This window comes from Melopsittacus undulatus, chromosome 4 (assembly GCF_012275295.1).
Source record: "Melopsittacus undulatus isolate bMelUnd1 chromosome 4, bMelUnd1.mat.Z, whole genome shotgun sequence".
Classification (NCBI taxonomy): Eukaryota; Metazoa; Chordata; class Aves; order Psittaciformes; family Psittaculidae; genus Melopsittacus; species Melopsittacus undulatus.
The window spans coordinates 34,976,536-35,002,113 of NC_047530.1; the positions used below are offsets into that span (position 1 = coordinate 34,976,536).

A 25,578-nucleotide genomic window follows, 5' to 3' on the forward strand; every position below is an offset into this window, starting at 1 on the left:
TCTGAGCACTGTCTTTTTGATTTGACCTCTGCCTTTATAACAGAAGAAAAGGATAGGATAATTTCACTCAGAAAAACTACTCTCTCACTTTCAACCAGTTGAGTTGTTCAGGTGAATGGAGCTGACTGCATGTTCTGCCATGGACAAGGCTTTTAAAATCTCTCTGGATAGCAAAGTTCATGAGCTGCCATGTTCTCAAGAGTCATAAAATAGTGTTCTTTGCAGATCAGATGCACCATTGAGGCATTTATCTTGGTAAATACAAAAAAAGACCATCAGCACAAAATAGACGCAGAGAAGGATTTGTGTCTACCTCTGATTCCTGACAATGACCCCTGTGATGCCCTGATGAAAGGGAGGAAAACTAGTGACCCAAATGCTTGAAATACTCCCTTATGGAGATGTGAAAGGAGAGATGCACTATGTACAAGTAAAGCTGTATTCATTTAAGAAATCCCTTGAATGAAAATGGACCAGACATCTTGCAGGGAAGAGAGCATCGTTCACTATTACCCATTGACCTTGCTTGCTCATCACAATTACAATGGAAAGAGAGTCTTAAAACCTACTTTAACTTTGGACCTTTCTTTCCTGTATTTCAGTGGAGAAACACATGAGAATGTGCCTGCTTTTCTGCCTGTAGAGGTTACTAGAAAATACCTGCAGGGTGCAAGAGCAGAGGAAGAGGAAAAGAGAAACAGGCAGGTTACTCAGTCCTCCACCTGTAATTTGGCTGAGCTCTTTAGGCAGAGAAAGAGCTGCATGCTGAGTTAGGAAAGCAGCTGAGCAGATACACTTAATGTGCTCTCCTTGTGAGGTATACCAAACTCACATTTCTTCTCCCTTGAGAGATGTCTGGCATGTCTCTCCCTGATGTCACACAAATTTTGCCATGGCTGGAAAGCGAGCAGACAGGAGGAAGAGCAGAGAGAGAGGCAGCATTCAGATTTGAGAAGTGGATGGACAGATTAAGTACAATTCATTTTATGCTGTAGTTCTTTGATAGCCAATCAAGTGCAACTTTGAGACTCATTGATAGGGCACAATGGGAAAGGCAAGCATCAGTGCCTCAGTCAGCACTCACTGACTGGCATGCGTGGCTTAACACACTGTCCAATGGCTCAAAACTCTTTCCCCTGGCATCTTCTCAGCTCTTCTGGGAAGTAATGCCTTATTTTCCTCAAGAATCAATCAGCCACAGAGAATCCAAAGTGCTCTCCCGACTTCATGCCACACATACAAACTATTTTACTCTTCAGGGAAATGTAGGCATGTTGGAGCAACGAAACCTGGCAGTTGTTTAATGAAGGACTGCAAAACTACACAGTAATGTAGAACCAGGAAGCAAGAAAGAAAACTGTTGCATTTGAAAGAAAAAGGGAGATTTTGGAAAGCAGAAGGAAACATCTATGAATATTATGCAAAGCACCATGTCAGAGGCTCCAGCACCTTAATAAATCATAGGTCTTACATGATCACAGTTATATCTCTTGCATAAGCTTTTGAGATATAAAAGCTATGTCCCATGCATTTGTTGAGGAAAAAGTTAATGTAGAAAAAAAAAGAGGGAAAGAAGAAAGACAAAAACAATCAGGAGATGAAGTTGTTCCTTTAGGATAACAGCAACTGCCACCTAGGAACAAACCATGGGTGTATGTAATAGAAGAGGATGGTAATTTTTCACTATCTGTCTCCTCAAATATCCCTCTAGCTGCACAGCCTACAGGACAGCCTTCCCCAAAAGCAGTTCCGTATTTTTCACAGAAGCACAAGAACTGAGATCTCTCAGAGTGATTGCTCTGTCCACATCTGTATGTGCACCCTTTTCTGCTGCTCCCTGTCCTGTCAGCCTCTACTTTGCATTGTCAATTAATTGTCCACATCAGTTTTGCATTGCCCACCACACCCACTTCGGAGATCAATGAAAAACTACCTCATTGACATCAATGCCATTCCTCTCCATGTAGGCCCTGTCATTCACCTGTCCCCCTTCCATAAACTCCATGAGAAGGACACGGCTTGATGAGAGCTCCCAATAGATCCTGGGAACCTGAAACAAGAGCAGATGTGTTAGGTCAAGCAATAGGCTGGGAAAGTAAGCAGAATACATCACACACAACCTAGAAAATGAGTAAAATGAAAGAGGCTGAAGTGATTGTTTTTTTCCTGAGCACAAGGGAGGTAAATCCATCTACCAGCCTATTCCCCACGACAGCAGCAATGTGTGCAAGGACAACACACCAATTTAAGAGCAGCAGGATCTGTCCTGTGCAGCATTTCTGACTGTACTCTACAAGATTTTGACCACCTCCCACTCACAGTCTCAGATCTTGCTTATCTGCTTTGCAGTTTCCCTAGCTGGGCTGTTTAACTAGTACCTTTGCAAGTTTCTGAATCATCCACTCAGCTCCTTTAGACAGGAACTGCATCGTGTTTGCTATGCAAAGGGCCCACTTATACAGCTCTAAAAATGATAAGCCATCATCGTAAATTGTATTTCTGCAGTGCCCCTTGGAACAAAAATGCCTTTGAGCTGACAAACCCTGCATACTTAGGCCATCTGCAATTGAACTGGAAGAAAAAACAAGTGTCACAAATAAGGGACTTGTCAGAGAAACCCTGGGAGACCCTTAACTATCTTATTGCCAACGTGACACAGTAACAAGCATAAAATGTCAAAGCACTTTTCATTCAACCTGCAGTAAATCAAGCTGAGTGAGGTACCAGTAAGAGGCCCAGTGTCACCCAGGGAGGCAGTGATGCGGGCATCACTCAGGCTGGCTCCCCTTTTCCAACCCCTCTTTCCAGACAAATTCTTCGCATGCTGAAGTCCCTACTGTCAAGAGTCCTTCTGCTGAAGCTCCCTTTGGATATTCCTCACATTGCTGTGCTGACATGACAGCTCCCAGGCTTTCCAGATTTGCCTTTGCACGGGGGTAAAGCCACACAGGTACATTATACCACAGATACAATGGAGCTCCACCCATTCCCATTATTGTGCCTCAGTACAGAGATACACATTTTGGATCCTATAAAGAGAGAACCAGCTGTGCAGCCCCCTCTCCTTACTCACCTGACTCAGCTGTGGACTCAGGACTCACACACTGCAAAGGTTCAGTACCCTGGGCAGGACAGGAAGAGGTTCCTGTTCCTGTCCTAAATAGACTACTTTCCCAATGTCATCCACTTTTACCTTACCATGTGTGTGCTGCTTTAGCTCAAAGACTCCTTTGCTGAGCAATTCCAGTGTCCCTGAGTCCCCCTGTTCAACACTGCTGGCATATTTGTCTGTCAACCCTGCATAGACTTTGAGGCCACAGGTCCACTATGGACCAGGGGGATTCAGTTACTTACAGCCTTCCCAGCTTATCTGGATGACATTTTTTGCAGTTAGACTGGTGAGAAAGAAAGACAACTCCGTAACTAACAGTACCCCAGCCCATCCAGCCCACTGATCCCTACTGTCCTAAATCATTTCAGAAGATTCTCATTCTTGTCTCAAGATTTACGGGGGCAAGTCAGCAGGCTTGCAAAGCACTGACCATGCTCTTGCAGATGCCTCTCTCACTCACAGCTGAATTCTTCAGTGATTTTTTTAATTACTCACAGATGTTTGGCTGTAATGCTAGTGCATGGAAACAATTTACCCCTGGCTTTAAAAGCTCAAAAAGGTTCACAGCACAAAATCTACTTCTCAGCTTTCTAGCATGTTTAGGAAAATTAATGATGCAGGAGACCAATTCCTCTGTTGCCTTTGGGGGATGAACATGTCTCTGAATTGGCAGGTCAGACAGAAGGATCCATTATTTAGCCATTTCAGGCCATTTGTTATTGTTACACATATTGATATCATGATAGCTCCTCAACCCAGTGAATGGGTGATTGGCTGCTCCATGGGGATTTGCTTCACAGTATCCTAGTTACAGCTGCAATGGATAAAGCTCTCCAAGGTGCACCACTTCTGATAAGCGCCCACTCAGCAAAACCACTGGCCTTTGGCCTTCTGTAGCCCAGGTGGCTTTTAGCTATCTGTGTCCATGGGAAGGCCACTGCTGCCACTGTGGTCCAAAAGGATTGCCCCAGTCCTGGAGTCAGGTGGCAAGGAATTACAGCCCTTGCATGGAGGAAGCAAAGAAAAGATGGATGTATGAGCCTGCAAAGCCTAACAAAAACTCGCCTCATTTTAGACATCTGTCACTTTCATCTTGGGACTTCTGCATAAACAGGAGGTGAAAACCTCCTTTGATGCGTGTATGCCACAGGGTCCAAGGGAGGGTGCATTTTTTGCCCTTTAGTGTCTGGGCAAATGCAGTTACAGAAGTGACTGTTCCCACAGCACAACATGTGCTTGACCATACATGTATTTCCAGAATGCACACAGTGCAGGTTTGTGCCTCTTATATGTCAGCAAAAGCTTTGGGCACATGTGAGTTCGGAAATGTGACGTTAGGTCTTTCTAAGAGATGTGTACATGCGTGGTTGTCTTGAGATATTTGCCATTGACCCTAGTCAGCATGTAGCTGGAGAGGTGGGGTAAGAACATCAGTGGGAAAAAGCACAGTATGGGGTGCAGTTGAGTTTGTGTATGAAGGTAACATGAATTCATTAGCCATGGATGAGACCTACTCCTCTACTCTGTTCTCGTGTGAGACCCCACTTGGATTATTGTATACAGTTCTGGTGTCCTCAACATAAAAAGGACATGGAACTGTTGGAGCGAGTCCAGAAGAGTTATAAGGAGTAATACACAAGGATGATCAGGGGGCTGGAGCACCTCCTATATGAAGACAGGCTGAGAAAGTTGGGGCTGTTCAGCCTGGAGAAGAGAAGGCTGCGTGGAGACCTCATAGCAGCCTTCCAGTATCTGAAGGGGGCCTACAGGGATGCTGGTGAGGGACTATTCATTAGGGACTGTAGTGATAGGACAAGGGAAAATGGGTTTAACTTAAAAAGGGGCTATTTAGGTTGGATATAAGGAAGAAGTTCTTTACTGTGGGGGTGGTGAGGCACTGGAATGGGCTGCCCAGAGAAGCTGTGAATGCTTCATCCCTGGCAGTGTTCAAGGCTAGGCTGGACGAGGCCTTGAGCAACCTGGCCTAGTACACAAGATGCATAAACTAAGACTATAAAGGCACTGACGTACATGGAAATATTTGTTTCCTCACCTTCAGGAAGTCAAAGTTCTTGAACATATCAGCAACCTTCTCAGCATTTCTACCTTCATGGAGGAAATCCAGCTCCAAGGGCAGATTCTTCTTAGCTTCTTCCACCAGCCACATGAACTCAAAATCTGGAAAGATCTGCTTCACAACCAAGAGGAGAACCTGAAGACAAGGAACAGGCAATCTGCAGCATCCTGGCTCCCAAGCCTCAGAGCTACACACAGCGCTGTTTTGATAGGATCATTACAGGGAGAAAAAAAAAAACAAAAACCAAAACACCACCAAAAAAACCCACCAAACCAAACACAACAAGCAAACAATCTCTAAGTGCTTGTAGGGTTCCTGTGGTATCATAACACAACACATGGTGCTATGCCTTGGGCATGCAACACAAATTTTGGCTTGCTTTTCCATCCAGGAGCATCTAGGAGTTAAATGATGGCACAGACAGCAAATGGAGCCCAGCTGCCTGCTGCCTAGATGTAAGAGAAAGACGCCATGGAGAAGAGACCACATGGTCAAATCTCTCCAAGGGCATTACCCAGCAGTGACCCTCTTCTGAGTCCTACAGTTCTCCATATCACTGTTTGGCTTCACTTGAACAACCCTCAAATAATGCAGAAGAGGACAATCTAAAGTGAGGCTTAATACAGTGTTACTTCTTCCACTGCTAAGCAAGAATTTTGCTAGCACAGGAAATCCACTGGGCAGTTCAGAGAAGACAGTGGAGTTTGGATACAGGTATTAGACTACAGAGAACACACCTGAGGGGGGTCAGAGAGCAAGTTGCTCTTCAGCATCAGTCACAGCCATCCTAAGCAATGCTGAGGTGGTGTTCTGCAAGTGTCATACATTCACCACCTGCCATTCTCTCCTTTAATGCTCTCAAGGCATTGTGCAGGTATTCAGCTGCACAATGCCTTGAAAAGCCCAGCAGAAAGGCTGCTGGAAATGTTTGCTTAAAGCAGTGATAAGCAGTTCTTCTTGAAGAAAACCAAGATTGTGCAATTGGATGGCTTAATCAAAAGTGCACATCAGCCAAGCATGCTTTCTGCTCAAACGAAGGGCCAGTTTCTCCACCAGTGGCACAAATTTACATAACTGACAATCTGAATGGCATCTTAAAGAAAATAACATGTTTGGGGTTTTTTTAACTACTTGTGTCATAAAACAAGAATAAAAATTAAAATAAAAGAATAAAACAAGAATAAAAATAAAACATTAAAATGTGATCCACTTTGTTGTCTTCACCTTACTTGTTATGCACATGCATCTGAGTACGAAAATTGATTTATTAATGTGTTTCTGGGACAGTTTTCCTTTCTAGATCTCCACAACTGAGGTGGGAATTCCTGCAACACAGGAAGAACACTTAAAGCACACACAGAAAGCTGCTATCATTGAAATGTATGACAAAAAGTAAATTTATGACCCATCACTGCTCCTGTTCAGCTGTGTGAAAACATTTGTTCTCTACCCCTATTTCTACTTCTCTTATCTAAATGTCAGTTCCAAACTCAATGTTCCTTTAAAAATGTAATCACCAGGTTCCAGACACCATTGAATGATTTTTCAACTGTTGTATCTAGAAGCATAAATCCTTTCAAGTTTATGTCACCCAAATGAAATGTAACCAGCCATCTTCATGAATGTGTACATAAACTTTTTAGGGGCTGCAGGATTATTTCATTGGTGCCTGATGTGAGAAAATTCATGCATTGTTTTTTGCTTTCTTTAAATGCTCTTTTGAATCAATTTACCAACTTGACCATCAGCAGGGACAAATTTAACAAGTATTTGGCCTGTCCCTCTTCTGACATGTGTCTAACATTGTCTTGAAGTAAGTATTGATATAAGAAGAATAATGAAGTATCTCTCTCTGGATTTATCAGATGCTGTACTGATTCTTAAAGAGTCAGAACTGATGCCATGAAACCTCAAGTGAATTTAGGAATTTTCCATCTAGCTTTTACCATCCAGATTCCTTCCCTTCAGTCTCTAAATAAGACAATCTCCATCAATATTTAAATCATCCTGCTACCTAGCTGCAATATCTGTCTGATTCTTAAAGGACCAGAACCTCAGTGCAGATAATCTGGCTTTCAGTGCAGCCTACACAAAAATAGTCCAACAGAAGGATATGACAATGCATATAAGCCAACACTCCACAAGTGGTCCTTTAAAAAAGAACGCTGCATGTGTCATGCTGTGAATTACTTTCCTATAGCTGTGTGTACACAACAGATCTTGAGGATGACAAAATAGACCGTCTGTCTATTTGAGGAAGGACAACACTAAATTGCCAAAACGAAATACGTTGGTTTAGTTTCTAGTTTCCCAGGAGGTTTAGTCTAAAACCAGAAAAGCCAAGAATCACTCTAAAATCATTTGTTTAAATGTCTCTTATCAGTATAACCAGCAATCACAATAACATACCATTGCTGGGGGGGGGGGAGATATTTTTCTATTATACACACTGTTAAAAGGGCAAATGTCCCAACATGGATTTAGGTCTTGGCTCATTCCTACATCATCTTCTCACTGCCTTTGTTTCAGAGTCTTTCATTACCTGCCCATCCTTCTTCCCTAACTGCTTAATTTCTGCCATCCAGTTCTGGGCAGGAATGAAGGATGCCATAAGCCCCTTGAGATATGCTGTGCATGTGGTGATTCACAAAAGCAAACTCATTGGGCAAACCACTGCAGTCAGTCCCGGAGAGGACCAGAACCAAATTCAAATCCTCAGCTGGACCCAAAACTAATTTAAACAGCTCTCTGTTCTTGAAACAGCATTGAAACAGAAATACCACATCTTACTGGTATATCTTTATTGAACCCAAAAAATTTCACTACACATTCAGAATAAATATTCAGCTGCAATGTGATATGCTCCAGCTGGAACCATCTGCGCATCTTTGCAGACTAGCCACAATTGCTCAAAGCTGGGTGTTTTAGATGTCTAAAGAAGCTTTAGCTATGTGCTTCTCCAAGAGTGTGCTAGCAGGATCTTTGATAGGATCTTCAATTCCTGATCTTCTGTGATGGTGAACTGTGTGTCACTGCATCAACAGTACCCTCTAAACACTTACCAGCCCCCTTCAGCCTCCCTCTTGAAGCCACATTGGAATTTAACTGAAAAACACATGCCAATCATGTAGAATGATTTTTCCTTGGCCACACAGCACTGACTGCAATGAGGTCAGTTTAATCAACCACTTAACAGGCTGAAGACAGACTTCAGGACTCACTCTCTAGTTCTTAAATCTCATATGGATTTACTCTCACGTCATTCATGTTTACCTCTTTTCTTCTTCTGCCCTCCTTCACTCTTTCCCGTTTCCTCAGTCTTTCCATCCACACAATCGCCCGCACTGTAGTCTTCACCACTTTCTATATTATTCCCATAAGGCAACATTTATCTCTGTGGAGGTTTCAAAGCTACACAATGGTGGTATTATACCTGCTTAAACCACGACACGATGTGAATGTGGCCCCCACACGTTCCAATGGCAATTGTTCTGTAAGTCAAAGCCAACAGGTAGTTTTACCTCTATGAGCAAAATATCCTTGGAGCTCTGAGCTTGGACTTTTGGGTGCTGGATTTTCACTGCCACCGTTCTCCCATCCTGCAGCACTGCCTTGTGCACCTGGGCTAGCGATGCTGCTCCCAAGGGAGTGTACTCAAAACTCACGAAGAGCTCTTTTATCTGCCAGAAGAAGAGAAAGAAGCATCAGCTTGGGGTGCCAGAGACTATCCTAAAGAAAGCCCAACCCACAGGACAGAGATAGCATGTGCCAAAGCTGGACAGGCTCAGCCCTTTCATCCCTTCCTTGTTCCCTGCCTGAGCCTTGTCACTGCTTGGACTCCCAGTGAAGCCTGCCAAGCACGAAGTGCCCTGGAGATACTCTGCTCATGGAAACCTGTGGTAGAGCCCCAGCATCGCACTTCATCTAGGACATGGAGGGGCCCAGCAGCATGTGAGGGATCCCTACAGGCTGTCCTGAAAATGGGCTGGAGCAATTATAGTCAGCATACTTGGTCACTACTGGGTGCAGAAGCCAACAGCTGTCCCTTTTCTTGTATTTCTTTTGCAGATATTTATATGGCACCCACCATCACCCCTGAAACCTGACTGCATATTCCCATGCATTACAGCAGTGTCACCTAGCTTACTTGGTGAAAGCCAGGATGAGCAGGAGCAGTGTTAAGGGCTGGATTCAGGGCAGGGGGACAAAATTAGAGTTTGTACTTCTTATGACTTGCCCTGAAAACATGTTTCATGTGACAGACTTTCTCATACCCCCAGTAAAAGTAACCAGTGCTCCCTGCTCACAAAAAGCACCAGGTGGGGTCAGCAAAGCACTTTATGGGCAGAAAAGGAAATTATTGGTAGCTCTGGTCATGCAACTCACGACTAGACAATAGGGAGAGTTGCAGATGAACAAGCAGATTTACCAGGGGAATCCAAACTCTAAACAGACATGGGTGAGGCAATGGGAGATGGGCAAAGGCCCATCTGTCCTGCATAATACAAAACCTTGCTACAGACCCTCAGTGCAGCACTGGGCAGCCAGGACCCTGAAAACACTATTATTATGGTCACTAGAGATGCCATTCTGCACTGTTAAACTAGCTTGGATGGAGTGCCAACATGGTTATGTGGCTTCAAGCACAGAGCTGGTTCACGTAATGCTAGTTAAGGGTTTCTGTCCTGCTCTGTAGAGCAAGGTGCAGAGAAGGTTCTGAGGTAGCCAAGAAGTCAGCAAAGGGAACCTATCCCACACTTCCCACAGGCTGGACTGATTTTGGGTGAGTAGTTGAGAAGCCTGTAATTTATGCAGTAACAAAAAAGAAAGAATGTCAGTGCATTTTTATAACCTGCTTTTTAAAAGGTAATTAAAGATGGGAGCTGCAGCGAGCTAGTAATTAAATATGAATAAAGACCTTCTAAGCAAAGTCTTCATGCAAAGCATTAACTGAATATTCTTTTTGCTGACAACGAAGAAAAATACTATACAAGGAGCAGCCTGTTCCCTTCTGCAGCTGCCAGGGAATGAGCCCCCTCCCACACCACCCTACCCCTTCTCTTTCAACCCCTTCCACAGAAAACTATTGCTAGCAACAAAATGAAGCATTTGCAGCAATTAGATTCCAATCGAGAGTCAGCTGCCTCCAGTAATTCACTAGGAAGGTGCATTCTATTTATTTATTTAATTCCCTTTGGTCCTGGCAGCAAAATCAATTAAGTAAAACAACTGCATTTGAAAACAACTAGTTATGTGTTTTTTAATTACAGCAGGTCCATAATTCAAACCTATTGACATTCACACCTCTAGGGAAAAAAGGTTTTTCATTCTTCCCCTCCGCCCTTTCTATTCACACTCACTTCTGGATTTTTGAGATCCTCATTTCAGATTAGTATAAAAAAAAAAATCACCTAGGATGACAGACAGCTATGGGGACACATGTTCAAGAGACAGGGACCTTCACCTTTAGATAAAGTTTTTCTACCAGCTGAATAGAGGATCTGTTAAACAGAAGAGATTTAAAGTGGCCAGAAGCATGTTGGGCTAAGAGATCCCATAAGGAAGGAAAAAAATGCAAAGAACTTACCACATGAGGTCAAGTTGCAGCTTCCTTCAACTCTTTCACTACCCCACATACTCATATTAAAGGAGTGTACCCTTTACAGAGCAGCAACCAATATTACTAGTCTAAACTGTCATAAGGGTGGTAACATCCTTCAAAGGTTAAAGCACAGAAGTGGAAACTCACTGGCCTGAATCCAGCAAGGTACATTTATAGTAAGACAACATATACATTAAATAAATTTCACCTGCTCTCTATTTCAAAAGCTTTTAATTGCCTACACTGTCAATCCGACCATTTTCACCAGTACTGAATGCATACAGGGAAAAAAAAAAAAAAGCTTCACATATTCCCTCTAGCAGGAATCATATATACAATACTCTTGTGTGACAAAGTTTTTTAAGGAAACATCATTTGAAGAAAGCTGGTTCTAGGAGTTCTGTTGGGCAGAAGGATTTAATTTAAAAACTTGTTATTTAGGACATGAAAACCAGGTTAGCTATCGTGTTCGTTAGAGCTATCCCGTGGCCCTGCTGCGGTTCAAGGGGAAATTTGTGTACATGCACAGGCGAGGGACTGCAACAGGGATGGAGAACTGATGGATCCTCCAGGAGCAGAAGGGTAGAGCAGTGCACGTGGGGGAGGGAGCAGATCACCAGGCCATTACATGAGCAGGTGTGAGGATGAGATAAAGCAGCAGCACAATTATGCTTGGCTCTAGGACCCCCCACTTAGCAAATCACCCTCATTCATTATGAAACTGTGCTTTTGCAGCTTGCTGGAGGCAGCTAGTGCCTCGGATGCTGGCTGTGTTTCCCCGACACGGCAAAGCAAGCAAGAAGGCTGTATGATATGGAAGCAGAGAAGAGATGAGCCAGGCTCCATACTGCCTGCTGGAGAGCAGGGTCCTTCCCAAGGGAAGGTGGCTGCATCTATTTCATCCAGACAAGAAGTTCTTGGAGCAGGCTGCAGGCTCTTACTGTTCACAAGCACCCAGCTATTAAGCACCCTTAAGAAAAACTCTAACCATCATTTCCAGAATGTGTAATTAGCAAAGGCCTGGGACAGTCTCAAGCGCACCTGATATGATACTTAAGGAACTCTCAAACTTCTTCCAGGCCACAGCTGGTCTCCAAGGGCCTTATCAAACTGGCTATTACCATCTGTAATCCTGGCAGGAGATGAAACAACCATAGTTTCCAGTCAGATTTAATAAAGGTTTAAAAGAGAGAAAAGGACCTTTAGGGCTGCAAAGCAGCAGGACAGCCAGCTGCTGGTTTACAGCTGTACAGGTGAGCAGTGTCCCTGCACACACTGGTTTCCCTCACTAGCCTTCTGTACAGCCAGCTCCCCACCAGACACATGCTTGACCAGCAAGTGAATGTGTCACTGTTATTTCACTGGCTGGCAATACAGCCTTGACTGTCTGGTTCTAAAGAATGAAGCTCATTTAATTTTAAATATGCACAATCTTTTCATGATTGTTGGTGTTAGTATTCACACCTCAGGGAGTTGATAAAAAAAGCTCTTACAGAATCTATCTACTTAGACACTTATTAGGCTGTATTTGTGCTGAGGTTGCACCTAAAGACCATCATTAAGCCCAGAGTACCATTGTATGAGATGCATAGCTATGGTGGGCCCTGCACAAACTCACACTTTCCAGGAGTCCCCTGTAGTCACCTACAGGCCCCCTCACATGGTGAAGTGCCTTCCCAAAGCACACGCTGCTCTGCCTGAGGTCTGTGGCACACACTAGCTGATGCTGCAACACTGAGCGTCAGAATGCCTCAGTATTTATGTGAATCCTGTTCTTAAACACTTAGGAAGTTACTGGAAGTCAATTGGATTTAAACTTCTGAATCCTGAGTCTTTTCTGTAAGTATTACCATACATGACCTGCCCAGCATATTCTGAGAAGTCTTTGACAGAGATGGGATTTAACCCAAATATCCCAAGTTCCATTCTGATGTCTTAATCTCCAAAACTTAAATGTTAACTGTGCATGTCTTGCTAGCTAATTTCTTTTGAAATATACTGTCTTTTAATCCCAACCTTTCTATATCCATGTGCTGCAGCAAATGATCAAATATTACCACCTGCTTTCAACCTGCCCACTCCACAGAGAGGTACATTCCCTTCCCTTGCCAGAAAGGCTGCTAACAAGGTATGCTGGAGCAGAATCCTCAGTCTTGGAGCCCCTTCCTGGCTCAGCACTACATAACAACATCCCAAGTGGGATGTGGTGACTCTGCTCTGCCATAGCCACCACAGCAGACGAACACTGGCCATGTGTTAGCAGTCCATTCAGAACAAATTTAGGGTACAGTGGGATGCAGGATCACTAACAGAAGGTGTCTCAGCAGCCCAGACCTATTTAGCTGACAGGTTGAACCCTTTCCAGCACAGTGCTCCAGACCCCTGTTATGTGATGTAGCCAGAATAAGGCCATTAAACGGTCTAAGTAAGAAGATTTTACATATTACAAGTCCTACCCAGGGGTTTCCAGCAGAGTCCAGGATAGTTTTGAAAATTCTGGTTTTCCACAACCACTTCCAAAAAGCCTTTCCTCTGCCAGAGCTGAGCCACTCCAACACAGGTAGTGTCAGCGAGGTGACTTTCAAATGCTCAGCATTTCCCAGGGGAAGACAGTCCTTCACCAAAGCATTTCTAAACTGCCTTCAAATATTTCCCAGGACTTCAAAGGAGACTTCGGCCTGGCAAGACAGACAATGGGAAGGGAACATCACAGAGCTCTATGAAATCACTTCTGTCATAGACAACAGGATTGGGAATGCTTGTTCACTCCACAGAAGTACTCAGGAGCAGCAAATTGTCAGTTAGAACACAAGATTACCAGATGGCAGGATTAGAAAAAGCAAAAAGAAGTATTTTTTTCCCCACCAATTATACTGTGGAACTCATTGCCACAGGATGTTATGAATACCAGAATTCTAGATGGGTAGATAAGTCAATGAAGAAAATCCATCACAAGTTTTTAAACACCAAGATACAATCTGTGGACCAGGAAATCTCTATAACCTTCAGCTTACTGGAAGCTGGAAAATTATACAAAGTAAAGCTTAACTGTATGCCTGTCATGCTATTACAGCCTTTGTCTCTTAGCCAATATTGGTTACAGCTGGAGGCAGTGGTGGACTTCAGTTTTTGGTCTGATCTTCAGAAGCTCTTCCCACCAGACTGACCAGTCTCAAAAGTTAACTTTTATCAGAAAGTTACTGACAGATCCTGTAAGTTTCTGAGAGTGCAAAGGGTATGGGGGAACCACAGCTGGCCCAGTCTCTGGTAACAGCGCATCTTCATGAAACCTCTGTCATGTAACTTTCAGACAATAAAGTTGCTTCTGTTAACAAAAGTATAGAGATATTCCAGAATGGAGTGCAAATATGCCCACATAAGGAGACTGCCAATCTGGCACATATGGGGAGCATGCAGCAGGAGCTGACACCATCTCAGACTAGGGACCTCTACACACACTTCACTGTGCTCCACAGCTTCACCTATTGCAGACGTTCAAACCAATTCACAAAAAGGGGCCCAATAGGGATGATGCTATTCTCTTATCACCAAAAAGCAATGCAAACTGAAACATTCAAAACCTCAGCCACAATTCCACAGCAGATCTCTTCTTCTGATCACAGCATACTGTAATTGCTCCCAAGTCTTGCATTTTGTATTTGGAGATAGCAATCTATGAGATGACTTGCTACTAAAGAAGAGGCTGACTAGGCAGCAAAGGATTAACTTGAACTTCTTGCTTCCAGGATACTCATCGAAGGCCATGATACAACAGCGCTCCATTAAGAACAGTATTGTGTTGTGATGGCCAGGAACAGCTCACAATCTCCTCGCATTTTGTTGCCATGTAGCGGTACAGGAAGATGCATATGGGGAAGCTGGTATAAATCCATGCAAGATAAAGGGAATCACAGAGTTGGGAGAAAGGTCCCTGGTGGAAGCTGACAGCAAGAAAGTGACTGAGGTAGGTAAATTTTGCACATCTCCTTGTGCTGTGATTCTCCAAGCTGGAATTGCTTTAATGAGGTGACTCAGTTTATCTGTTTTTTCCATTCCTGATGGAGACAGCACTGAACTGGATCATGGATCCATGGATGGCAATTTGCTAAGGCAAGCTCAGTCTGCAGGAGCTTTCTGTGATTTACACAGGTATCATGCTGCCTGCAGCCTCCCAGCCATGACGGTGTGGGGCACTGTTACAATTGGAAGAGAGCAGGTCTCTATGGGAAGCTTTGGTGGCTGCAGCTGTCACCTTAACACTGCGTACTAGAATGTCCCCTCTATTTCATGTGACAGAACAGCTGAAGAGTTCTATGAACAGTTCTATGTCTGATACAGCACTTCTAAGGCTTGTGGCTTCCAGAAATTTTGGAATTCACTGCACTGACACTAGGGCCCTGTTGCTTTCAAAAGTCTGAATGCCCTTCCTGGACTAGGGTTAAGGGTTGCAAACTTCACCCTACACTGGTCACCTTTTCAAGAGCATACACATAGCTGTCCCTGGACTCACTGGTTCCTGCAAGTCTGCAAGACCAGAGTTCTAGACATGAGAAAAATGCTACCCTGGAGTAAAGCAACATACCCAGACAGAGAATGAGGGTTTTTTCCATTGTCCCAGCCTTTCTATCCCCTATACGAAAACAAAATGTCACAGTGTTGCTCTGAGAATTATTAAGACAGCAAAAACTGAAAGATTAGATTTATCGCAGCAGACAGTGGATTATGAAGAATAATTCATCAAACGTCAGAACAAACAGCCCACAATTTATAGGCGGCTTTGTTGAGTCAGTGAAATCTGATTGGACTTCTCCCCACCTAATGAATGCCAAGCTTAATTGATGGCTCCTAAATGCATCTGTCAAGAACATGTATTTATTAACTCAATATTTTTAATAATATTGTAGATATATACACAGAATAGTAGTTTTATTCTGAATGGATTCCCTGGTGCTCATATTATACATGCGTAAAAGTGTGCACCTATATAGAGGTATACCCTACATCCAAATGAATACAGGTAAAAGGTGTCAGTGAATTCTGATGCACTGAAACAATTACATGTGGCTTATTACACAAAATCCCTGCATCTTTCAGTGCACGGGATGGCAAAGCATTGTGGTCCATTTCAAGGGGAGATGTGCATTTAAGTGCCTGCCTAGAATTTTAAAGAGCTCTTCCTGATATCCCCTGTGATGCTGGGCCACACCATGTCACAAAGCTCATGCATGGATAAGAAAAATTAGGGCTGTCCAGTCAGCTATAAATCTGTCCTTATCTAATTTCTCAGGATCAAATTTGTAACTTTAATATCTTTTTAAAAACCTATCTGTACTGTACATGTCCAGCAGTTATTATACACACAGCCACAGACAGGTAACTTCATCTGCCAATGGTGTATACATTTGCTCCTGGCATGCTGATCACTGCTAACTTGATTAATCACTGTTAACGTTGCACTGCAATAGCAAAAAATGAGGGCTGTCCATCAGCCATCAGATGCCTTTCTTCTCAGAAAAGGCTGTGAGCCAGCTGGGATATGAAGTTCATCTTTTCCTATTATTTCTACCTGCCATCACTTTGGTACACAGCAGCCCACTACTAGCAATACCACAGAGAATCTTTTCTGTGATTCTGGCACCAGCACTTCCCAGTCACAAAGTCACCAGTGTTACAGAAAATGAGCTCTGCTAAAGGAAGTGTCCTTGATCGCATCATCTGGAGACCAAAGCTGGCTCACTCATTCACTACCAGATACCTGTGATACTGACTATTCCCTGTTCTGCTAACCTACCATCCTCTTTCTCCAGTCTCTTCTGGCTAGAAAAACACTCAGAAAGCCTACATAAAGCCATCCTTGCTTTCATCTCATCCATCCACCAAGCTGTACAGCAACAAATCAGTCTACTTGCTATAGCAGCTTTAGTTGTTACAGAGTCATACTTTGAGGAAAAGCACCTTTTATTCCATCCCTGATGACTCCTACTATTTAATAGTACGTGCTCAGACACACACATGGTAGCTTCATTTATTTTCCTAAGTCAGATTCTTAAGACAAGGCAGAACTGTCTGAGAGTATCACTCATCCTAGATCAAAACCAATCTCAGTGGTGACAGCTACAACAGGCAGTAACAGCAAGGAGCAGACAGAGATGATGTAGATCTCCCAGGCTCCTACTGGTGAAGTGGACCTCATCTCCTTTCTTGCTGAATGGTGAGCCACTTACTTATGGCTCCCACAAACAAACAATATTCAGTCCAATAAAAGCAAGGACTAAAAGTCTGTCATACCCAGACTAGAACCTAAGTGACTTAGGAACATCCCGACTGGCACAAGGAGATAAATGTTTTTCAACAGTTAAGCTATTGGGTGTCCTACTACCTTCCAGGGACACGGGATACTAAGATTAACAGACTAGCTCAGAACTCAGAGTTAATGCTTTCAGCAGTTGGGATTCTACAGGTTTTCTACTAGCATCACCACAGCCTCTTCCATGATAAGCTTCATTCAGCTGTTCTTTGTCCAGGTGCTAGTTTCACAAAGCACTCTAAAAGCAGAGATTACACAATGAGACTTCTGACGTAAGGCAGACATCAAGGTGGGTAGTCGGAAAGCAGAGTCCACGTATTAACTACAGGCCTAGCACATCTTCAATAGCACAAGCACATATAGCAAACCAGAGAGAAGAAACGGCAAAGCTGCGATGAACCAGAACAAGTCTCTGACACATTCACCAGTATGAACAGTAGTCCTGGTGGAAGCACTCCATTTCAGACAGTGCAGATAGCTTTTCTTCCACTTGCCTGTAATCCCACACTCAGAATTCCAGGAAATTCTTTATTTCCAAAATGCCCATTACCAAAGAAAAGACTTTGCTGTTGGAAGTTGCATCATAATTTTACACTGCAAGTCCAGTTCAATTCTCTAGAAAGAAGTCGGAAGAGCCTTGCACCACCAAAATCAATTATTTCCTCAGGATCCACCAAGTGATAATAAAGTCCCTTAACCCTGACATGGCCATTGGGAAAATGCTTATTTTATGTTTCCAGATACAGTTAATCTGCACAAAGATCTGGCTTACTCAGCATCCTACTTCTTTTCACCTCAGAATAAGCATCTTGTGCAGCTACTCACCTTCCTGCTTTCCTAACCACTTCCACAACCCAGTCTGTCTGTGACTGGCCTCAAACAGTAGCCAGTGTTTCCTGATCCAGAGGGTCAAGCCAGAGTCCACCAGCAACTATGCTTGTTTCAAGAGAGAAAGTGTAAAAAGATAAGCTCTCGAAGTGTACATTAAATAGTGTCATTATGCACTCTATTTTGCATGATATAATCATTCAGAGTCTATGCAAAATGCACAGACCAAAGCAGAGCAAAGCTGAGGCATGTGTATATATATATATATATATATATATATATATATTCCTGTTCACTTCCATTCTATCATGCTGAAAAAGAAAGTAGTGACTTGTGAGCTATTTATTCCTTTCAAATAGTGCAAACTATGAGGTATATGCTCCAACTTGTCCCATGTTCCCTGCCCTCCCCTTGCATATACAAATGCTTTCCTTTCTCTTAATTTGCTCTTTCATCTTGAGCTGTCTCCCACTTGAACAATGCTCATTAAATCCACTCTTTTCTGTCTTCTTGGAGAAATATTACTTCACTTGCATCTCTCCTGTCAGTGAGGATGAAGCCACACTTGTCAATCGTTCAGACAGACTGGAATCACACCCCTCAAGAGCATACAGACTGCTGCAAAGACAGAACCATCAAGTCACAGAATAGCCCAGGCTGGAAGTGAAGATCAAAAGATCACCTGGTCCAACATTTCATGCGAAAGGAAGCCTGGGTGATATTATAATATCTTGAAAACCTCCAGTGATGTGGACTCTACCCCATCACTTGAGAGGTTGCTCCCAGGATTGATAGCAATCAATGTTAAAAATTACTTTCTTGTATTAAGACGAAACCTCTCCTGAAATGACACAGGCATGGGGCCAGTTGGCGCATTAAGCAAAAAGGTAAAATTTAAAGAAGTACCCAAATCCAAAAGCAAATGGATTTCCAAGACTTTTTTGACTCGAGGCATAAACACATCCCTACCATTACTGGCTGAAGTCCAAGCAGGAAAGGGTCTACAGACCCACAACAAACACGCTCCACTTTAGTCACAGACAAGCAGAGGGAGGCTCTGTTGAGGACTGCAGAGATGCCCCAAGGGCCCTGTCAGCAGTAAGCCTGCACAACAGCAGCAGACGTGAGAAATAACCAGCTGCCAGAGCCTGAGAATATATAGGGACCTTCGGGAGCACACATCACCTGTGCCTCATCTCAAATGCCTCTGATTCAGCTTTGAAAGCCAGGGGGTTTTGACAAGTGTATGAGAAAAGGGGTAGGGAGAGAAATGACTGTGGGCACATTTATGTGACTATACAGAGTGGTGAGGGGATGTCTGTGGGTATATGTTTGGAAGAGGTGGGCTACAAGTATGTGACTGGCAAGCAAACATGTGGCAGGGCTTACACAGAGTTAAGTAGGTGGCATGGGGCAGCGCATTTATGTGCACAGCTTGTGTAGGGAATGCTAGGCAAAATCCTCCATCCACAGAGAGGCAAGTGAATGTCATGGGTTCAGCAGTAGCTCATGCTCTGCCAATAACAAATCAATGTTAAAGGAGACAAACAGGGAAAGAGAATCCGATACCACCCGCCGCCACGAGGCCAGCAGCCGGAAGCCCCAGAGAGAGCTTCCCGTTGCCTCCCCGAGCTCAGCCCGGCGTGTTAACTCCTTCCCTCCCGGCCAGCTTCCAGTCCCCTCCCCAAGCAGGACGTGCTGTGGTATGGAATACCTCCCCGACTAGCCCAGACCAGGCGCCCTATCTCTCCCTCCTCCCTGGCAGAGCATGAGCTACTGCTGAACCCATGACAGTGAAGAACAGGGTTAGGACATGTTTGTGTGTACAGAGGCAGGTTGTGTAGGGAGAGCAGGTGGGCTATGTTGCAGGATACATATCTGGCAGCACAGCACTGAATATATGTGAGTATATGCTATACTGACAGACCCTTCTACTCCAGCACCTAAAATGGGGGCAGAGGGGCATACTCCCATGAGTACTATGTGAAATGCTTTTATGTCCCTCCTCAGAAAAGGATGAGGAAAAAGTGTTTCTAGGCCTGGGACAAAGAGCAGGAATGACAGAAAGAGCATTGCACAATCCAATAGCCTGTTGTCAGGGTGGACAAAGGCACAGTACAATTAAAGCATGTAGAGGGCAAAGCCCAGTCTGAGCCAGATTCTGCCCAGCTATGTCCCTTACTCAGGCTTAAGTCATAATTATATCAATGGAAGCATGATAAAGTTTCATTGTAGCACAGCATTGCCTCAGAGTAATAGGGCAGGTAAGTGGCAGTGAGGATCTGAGGTGGACATGGAAGTACATGCAGCCTGGAATATGTGGGCAGCTCTGTCTGAATTGAATTTGTATCAGAAAAGGGATATAATGAGGTCGCTATGTCAGAAGAAAGATGCTAAAAAGGCAGTAAAATCCTGCTGAAGATGTAAAGCTCATAAGCCAGCTACTGGTACTGACTGTACCTTGATGGGACACTGAAACATCAGTACACCTGGCAGGTCAATCAATGCAAGCAGCACAGCTGGATGCAGAGACTGAAGAGAAGTTGAGGTAGAACAACCGACGAAGAGAGCTGGATGGGACCCTGGAGCTTGTATCCTTTACAGCCTACTCTCAGAAAAAAACAAACAGAGATCCAGTAAAGTCATTTAAGACAGACTGCATGGTAAATTAAATCCACAACTGACTCTGCCAACAGCATCTCTGGCACCATGCTGGGAAAGGGGTTCCACGTATCCCTTAATGACCAGTCATAGAATCATAGAATAGTTAGGGTTCGAAAGGACCTTAAGATCATCTAGTTCCAGCCCCTCTGACATGGGCACGGACACCTCACGCTAAACCATATCACCCAAGGCTTCATCCAACCTGGACTTGAACACCGCCAGGGATGGAGCATTCACAACCTCCCTGGGCAACCCATTCCAGTACTTCACCACCCGTGCAGTAAAGAATTTCTTCCTTAGATCCAATCTAAACCTCTGCTGTTTAAGTTTCAACCCATTACCACTTGTCCTATCACTACAGTCCCTAATGAAGAGTCCCTCACCAGCATCCCTGTAGGCCCCCTTCAGATACTGGAAGGCTACTATGAGGTCTTCACACAACCTTCTCTTCTCCAGGCTGAACAGCCCCAACTTTCTCAGCCTGTCTTCATACAGGAGGTGCTCCAGTCCCCTGATCATCCTCGTGGGCCTCTGGACTTGTTCCAATACTTCCATGTCCTTTTTATGTTGAGGACACCAGAACTGCACACAATACTCCAAGTGGGGTCTCACAAGAGCAGAGCAGAGGGGCAGAATCACCTCCTTTGACCTGCTGGTCATGCTCCTTTTGATGCAGCCCAGGATATGGTTGGCTTTCTGGGCTGTGAGCACACACTGAAGCCGGCTCATGTTCATTTTCTCATCAACCAACACCCCCAAGTCCTTCTCCACAGGGCTGCTCTGAATTTCCTTTTTGCCCAGCCTGGAGCTGTGCCTGGGATTGCTCTGACCCAGGTGTAGGATCTTGCACTTGGCATCTTTAAACCTCATAAGGTTGGCATCAGCCCACCTCACAAGCATGTCAAAGTCCCTCTGGATGGCATTCCTTCCCTCCAGTGTATCAACCGAACCACACAGCTTGGTGTCATCGGCAAACTTGCTGAGGGCGCACTCAATCCCATTGTCCATGTCAGCGACTAAGATGTTAAACAAGACCGGTCTCAACACTGATCCCTGAGGGACACCACTCATTACTGGTCTCCAGCCAGACATTGAACCGTTGACCACAACTCTTTGCGTGCATCCATCCAGCCAGTTCTTTATCCACCGAGTGGTCCACCCATCAAATTGATGTCTCTCCAATTTAGAGACAAGGATGTCATGTGGGACAGTGTCGAACGCTTTGCACAAGTCCAGGTAGATGACATCAACTGCTCCACCCCTGTCCATCAGTTCCATAGCGCCATCACAGAAGGCCACCAAATTGGTCAGGCAGGATTTCCCCTAGTGAAGCCATGTTGGCTGTCACCAAGCACCTTGTTGTTTTTCATGTGCCCTAGCATGCCTTCCAGGAGAATCTGCTCCAAGATTTTGCCAGGCACAGAGGTGAGACTGACTGGTCTGTAATTCCCTCGGTCATCTATTTTCCCCTTCTTGAAAATGGGGGTTATATTCCCCTTTTTCCATTTGTCAGGAACTTTACCTGACTGCTAAACCCTGGAGCTCAGAGTGCTCTGCACTAGTCCAAAGAAGAAAGCCCTATGCTAAGCCACTGACAATTTCCTGCTTCCTTCTTGTCAATCTTCCCTCTGAATATCAACATCTCCTTTCTTCTCCTGCCCATATTTCCCATAGTTTTCATGACTCTTCTCTGATGCATCTCCAACTTCTACAGTTGATTTATTATCTGTCTCTTCTTCCTCTTCCTCCCATGTTTTTTCCCTTGCCCCCACATCTTGTTGAGCTGCCAGGTCCCTCGTTCAGGGATGTAACTCAGCTGATTTACTCTCCTTAAAGCAGTGTCTGCTCTCATGTAAATCACACTCCAAACCCAGCTTGTGAAATAGGCTTGTTCACTAAACTCTATGAATAGGAAAGTAGGCACAGCTGGCCTATTCATAATCAACATAAAAAATAGATTAGCACTTTACAGATTAAACATTATCGTTTCAACAGTTAACATAAATCAGCTACACTTACAGGCCTAGCATTGCTGCTGTCACTGCAGAGTGACAAGCAGTGCAAAGGGAAGGGCTACGAGTCTGGGGTGCAGAGGAAAGCAGTTCATTTGTCTTCCACCTCAGATGTAAGTTCCCTTCTGACACCCCCAGGGTGTACTGCTAGAAGTTGTTACAAGGAGAAAAGTGAGCTAAGGAAAGATAGGAAAGGAAATTTTGATTAATTCACATGCATTTCTGAGCAATGCAGCAACCAACTATTCTAGAGACAGAATTCAATTGCTCTACTTCCTTCCCTAGGAAGCTCTGCTCAAAAACATATGGAGCAACAGAGTCAGGCTCTGGAATGAGAACAGGACAGAGCCTCTAAATGCTGAGTGGTATCTAGCTTTGTTTCCTAAAATACAAAATCATTGGGTTCCTGTGGACGAGGGTAAAGCAGGTTTTTCGATTCTACCTATTGTAAGCAGGGGCACCCATCTCAAAAAAACACCTCTTCATAACCTGGGGAGCCACCTCACCAAAGGGCCAATGAGTATGATTCACTACAGACATGCCCTGTAGAGGGTAGCCTAGAGAGTGCTACTGGTCAGGCTGCATCTCCTCCTTCACTGGGTACAGGACACTAAGTCACCAGAAATGGTCAACCCAACACACCATCACCAGCATGCCATGGTTCTGTAGGCAATGGAGACAAGGCCCGCAGAACCAGTACAGTCCATACCCTTGCCTTCCTTTCTGCTCACTCACTAAGAACCACACAGTGTCTCACATGTTTAGCTTGGAGAAGCCAACCTGTAATTCCTGAGCTGGTCTTCATGATTGCGAGGAATAGACAAAGGCCTTCGACAGAATACCCCATTAAGAACCAGCCTTGCAGCTCTTTTAAACAAAAATTTAAAATTAAAAAGGAAGAAAAACAGAAAAAAAAACCCAGGAAAAAAAAAGGAAAAGAATAAGAAGGTTTACAGTTCAATGGACAAAGGACAGCCTGGAACAGGAGGCATGGGCTTAGAGGTTTTCTTGGCAGCCAGAGCAAAGATTCTAGCAGTTCACATAGGACAAGGCAGCAAAAGTTTCATGGAAAGACTTCTTTAACATAATGCCTCTTAACAGGTCCTGGTAATTTTAACTGCTCTATCCTCCTTCCAGCCTTTCTTGATTAATAGGAATAACACTTAATAGACCCAAACCAATCAGTTACATGCAATAAGGTATTTGGCAAAATTAGCTTTGTTCTCCACTCACAACTGATACCACCTCAGTTTCATTCATTATCTGAAATGAGCCAACTAATGTATATTGTCTACTAATAATTCCAAATTTGGAAAGGCTGGTGCTGAACAGCCTCTTCCAAGAACATGCCAATTTGAGATGGAGTGGTTATGTGAGCATTGTAACACAGAAACTCATGGGTGTGCTTCAGCTGAGAACTCCTGGGACAAGCAATAGGTCATGTGAGTTTATTGCTTCAGTTGTCACAGATAGCTTCACAGGTTTGGCTCTGAATGATGCATCCTGCAAAAGAAAGCACTGCAAAGCTTCCAGAAAATAAGTGCAAAATGTGCTTAATGTTCACAAACATAACTTGATTTCCAAAGAGAACATATGAAAACTTCCCCTCTCTCAGGCTTGCCTGCCTACTAGGGACTGGCACACTTTGCTAATGCTGAAAACAGCTTTGAGACCTCTTAGATCCCAATTTTTGCTTCAATTCTCAAGATGCAAAAGCATTTTAAAAGTGAGGCCTCCCATGAGGAAATGTCCAGTGTTCTCACTCACAGCAGCTTTTTTTACAGGGAGAAAAACCTCTGGCCAGGGTTGAAGTTCTTTTATAGCTCAGCATCCTTCCATGGAATCAGGAGCAGTCTCCCAGACAGATCCCAGAAGTGCCATAAAACAGAGCTTATTAGATCACTGCACATCTTAAACATTCATGAAAATGCTGTGTGTCTATTCTGTGCATTAGGAAAATGCAAATATGTCCAGGTCAGGCCCCAGAACTCCTTATTTCATCTTATGTCATTTGTTTCATCTACAAATAAGCTATTGCCAAAAGTCACCAGACTCACTACATCATGTTTTCATGCTCCTGATGGGTCAAGAGCCAAATAAGGGGGCAGATATAAAACTATGAAAGAAAACAGGAGGTGTTAACTGGGCAGAATCAAGTGGGATATTAAAAGATCAGTGGGCAGGCAGATGACAGGATTCCCTACTCCCTCAGAGAAAAATCAGGCATTCTAAACCCAGCTTGGGTCTAAATTAGAGCATCAAGTAAGAATATATCTGACTGTATCAGCAGCAGGCTTTGAAAGAGAAGCCAGTCCCTCCACATGGCAGCTCAGTGCTCCTGCCCCTGCTGTGCTATAAATGCAGACATTGCTGAGCAAATGAGATACACACCACATTTGGAAAAAAGAAAGTCTCCATATGCAAGAAGGCCACATAAGGACTATTATCCCAATTACAGATAGTATTTCCAGTGACTGTCTGGAACTGGAAGGGTTACCCATGTGCTGAGAGGTGGTTTCTGCCGATGGCTAGAGCACTGCTGTGCAGCACATCTACCATCTCCACAGGACGTGGACACAGAACGCAGCCCAACACAGCTGTGGTGTGCACTGCCAGCCAAGATCTATTTGTGTCAGAGCAACACTTCAAGTGTCATCAAAACTCTGAGAAAACCATGCTGAGGAGAGCTTACCATCTGCACACAAGACACTACAGCCAATGAATTCCGTGCAGGTATGTCATACACTAACCCCAGGCATCTAAAATATTTTTTAAATTAAAGAAGAAAATGACACTAAGCATGCAGATCAGAGCCACTCCTTCCCAGGCCATTTCCTGTTGCATTTTCTGATCTCCAATCTTGCACTTCCTTGCAGAACTCCCTCTAAATCATATAGAATCATAACCAGATTCTGTAATCATACAGAAAACCCACTTGTATTGTAAACCTTACTAGACTGAAGGAAGTCAAAGGAG

At 44.0% G+C, this 25,578-nt stretch overlaps 1 protein-coding gene across 4 annotated transcripts in view; it reads right to left on the bottom strand.

The window, feature by feature from the left end:
* Positions 1-25,578, bottom strand: part of ADCK1 (aarF domain containing kinase 1) — a 96,141-nt gene that overhangs the window by 21,509 nt on the left and 49,054 nt on the right. For all 4 annotated transcript variants that reach the window (XM_031048729.2, XM_005148870.3, XM_031048728.2 and 1 more), the window contains 3 exons: positions 8,711-8,869; positions 5,166-5,324; positions 1,934-2,050 (listed from right to left, as the gene is read on the bottom strand). In XM_031048729.2, coding sequence (XP_030904589.1) covers positions 1,934-2,050; positions 5,166-5,324; positions 8,711-8,869 — 435 coding nt within the window. The remainder of the gene's footprint in view (positions 1-1,933; positions 2,051-5,165; positions 5,325-8,710; positions 8,870-25,578) is intronic.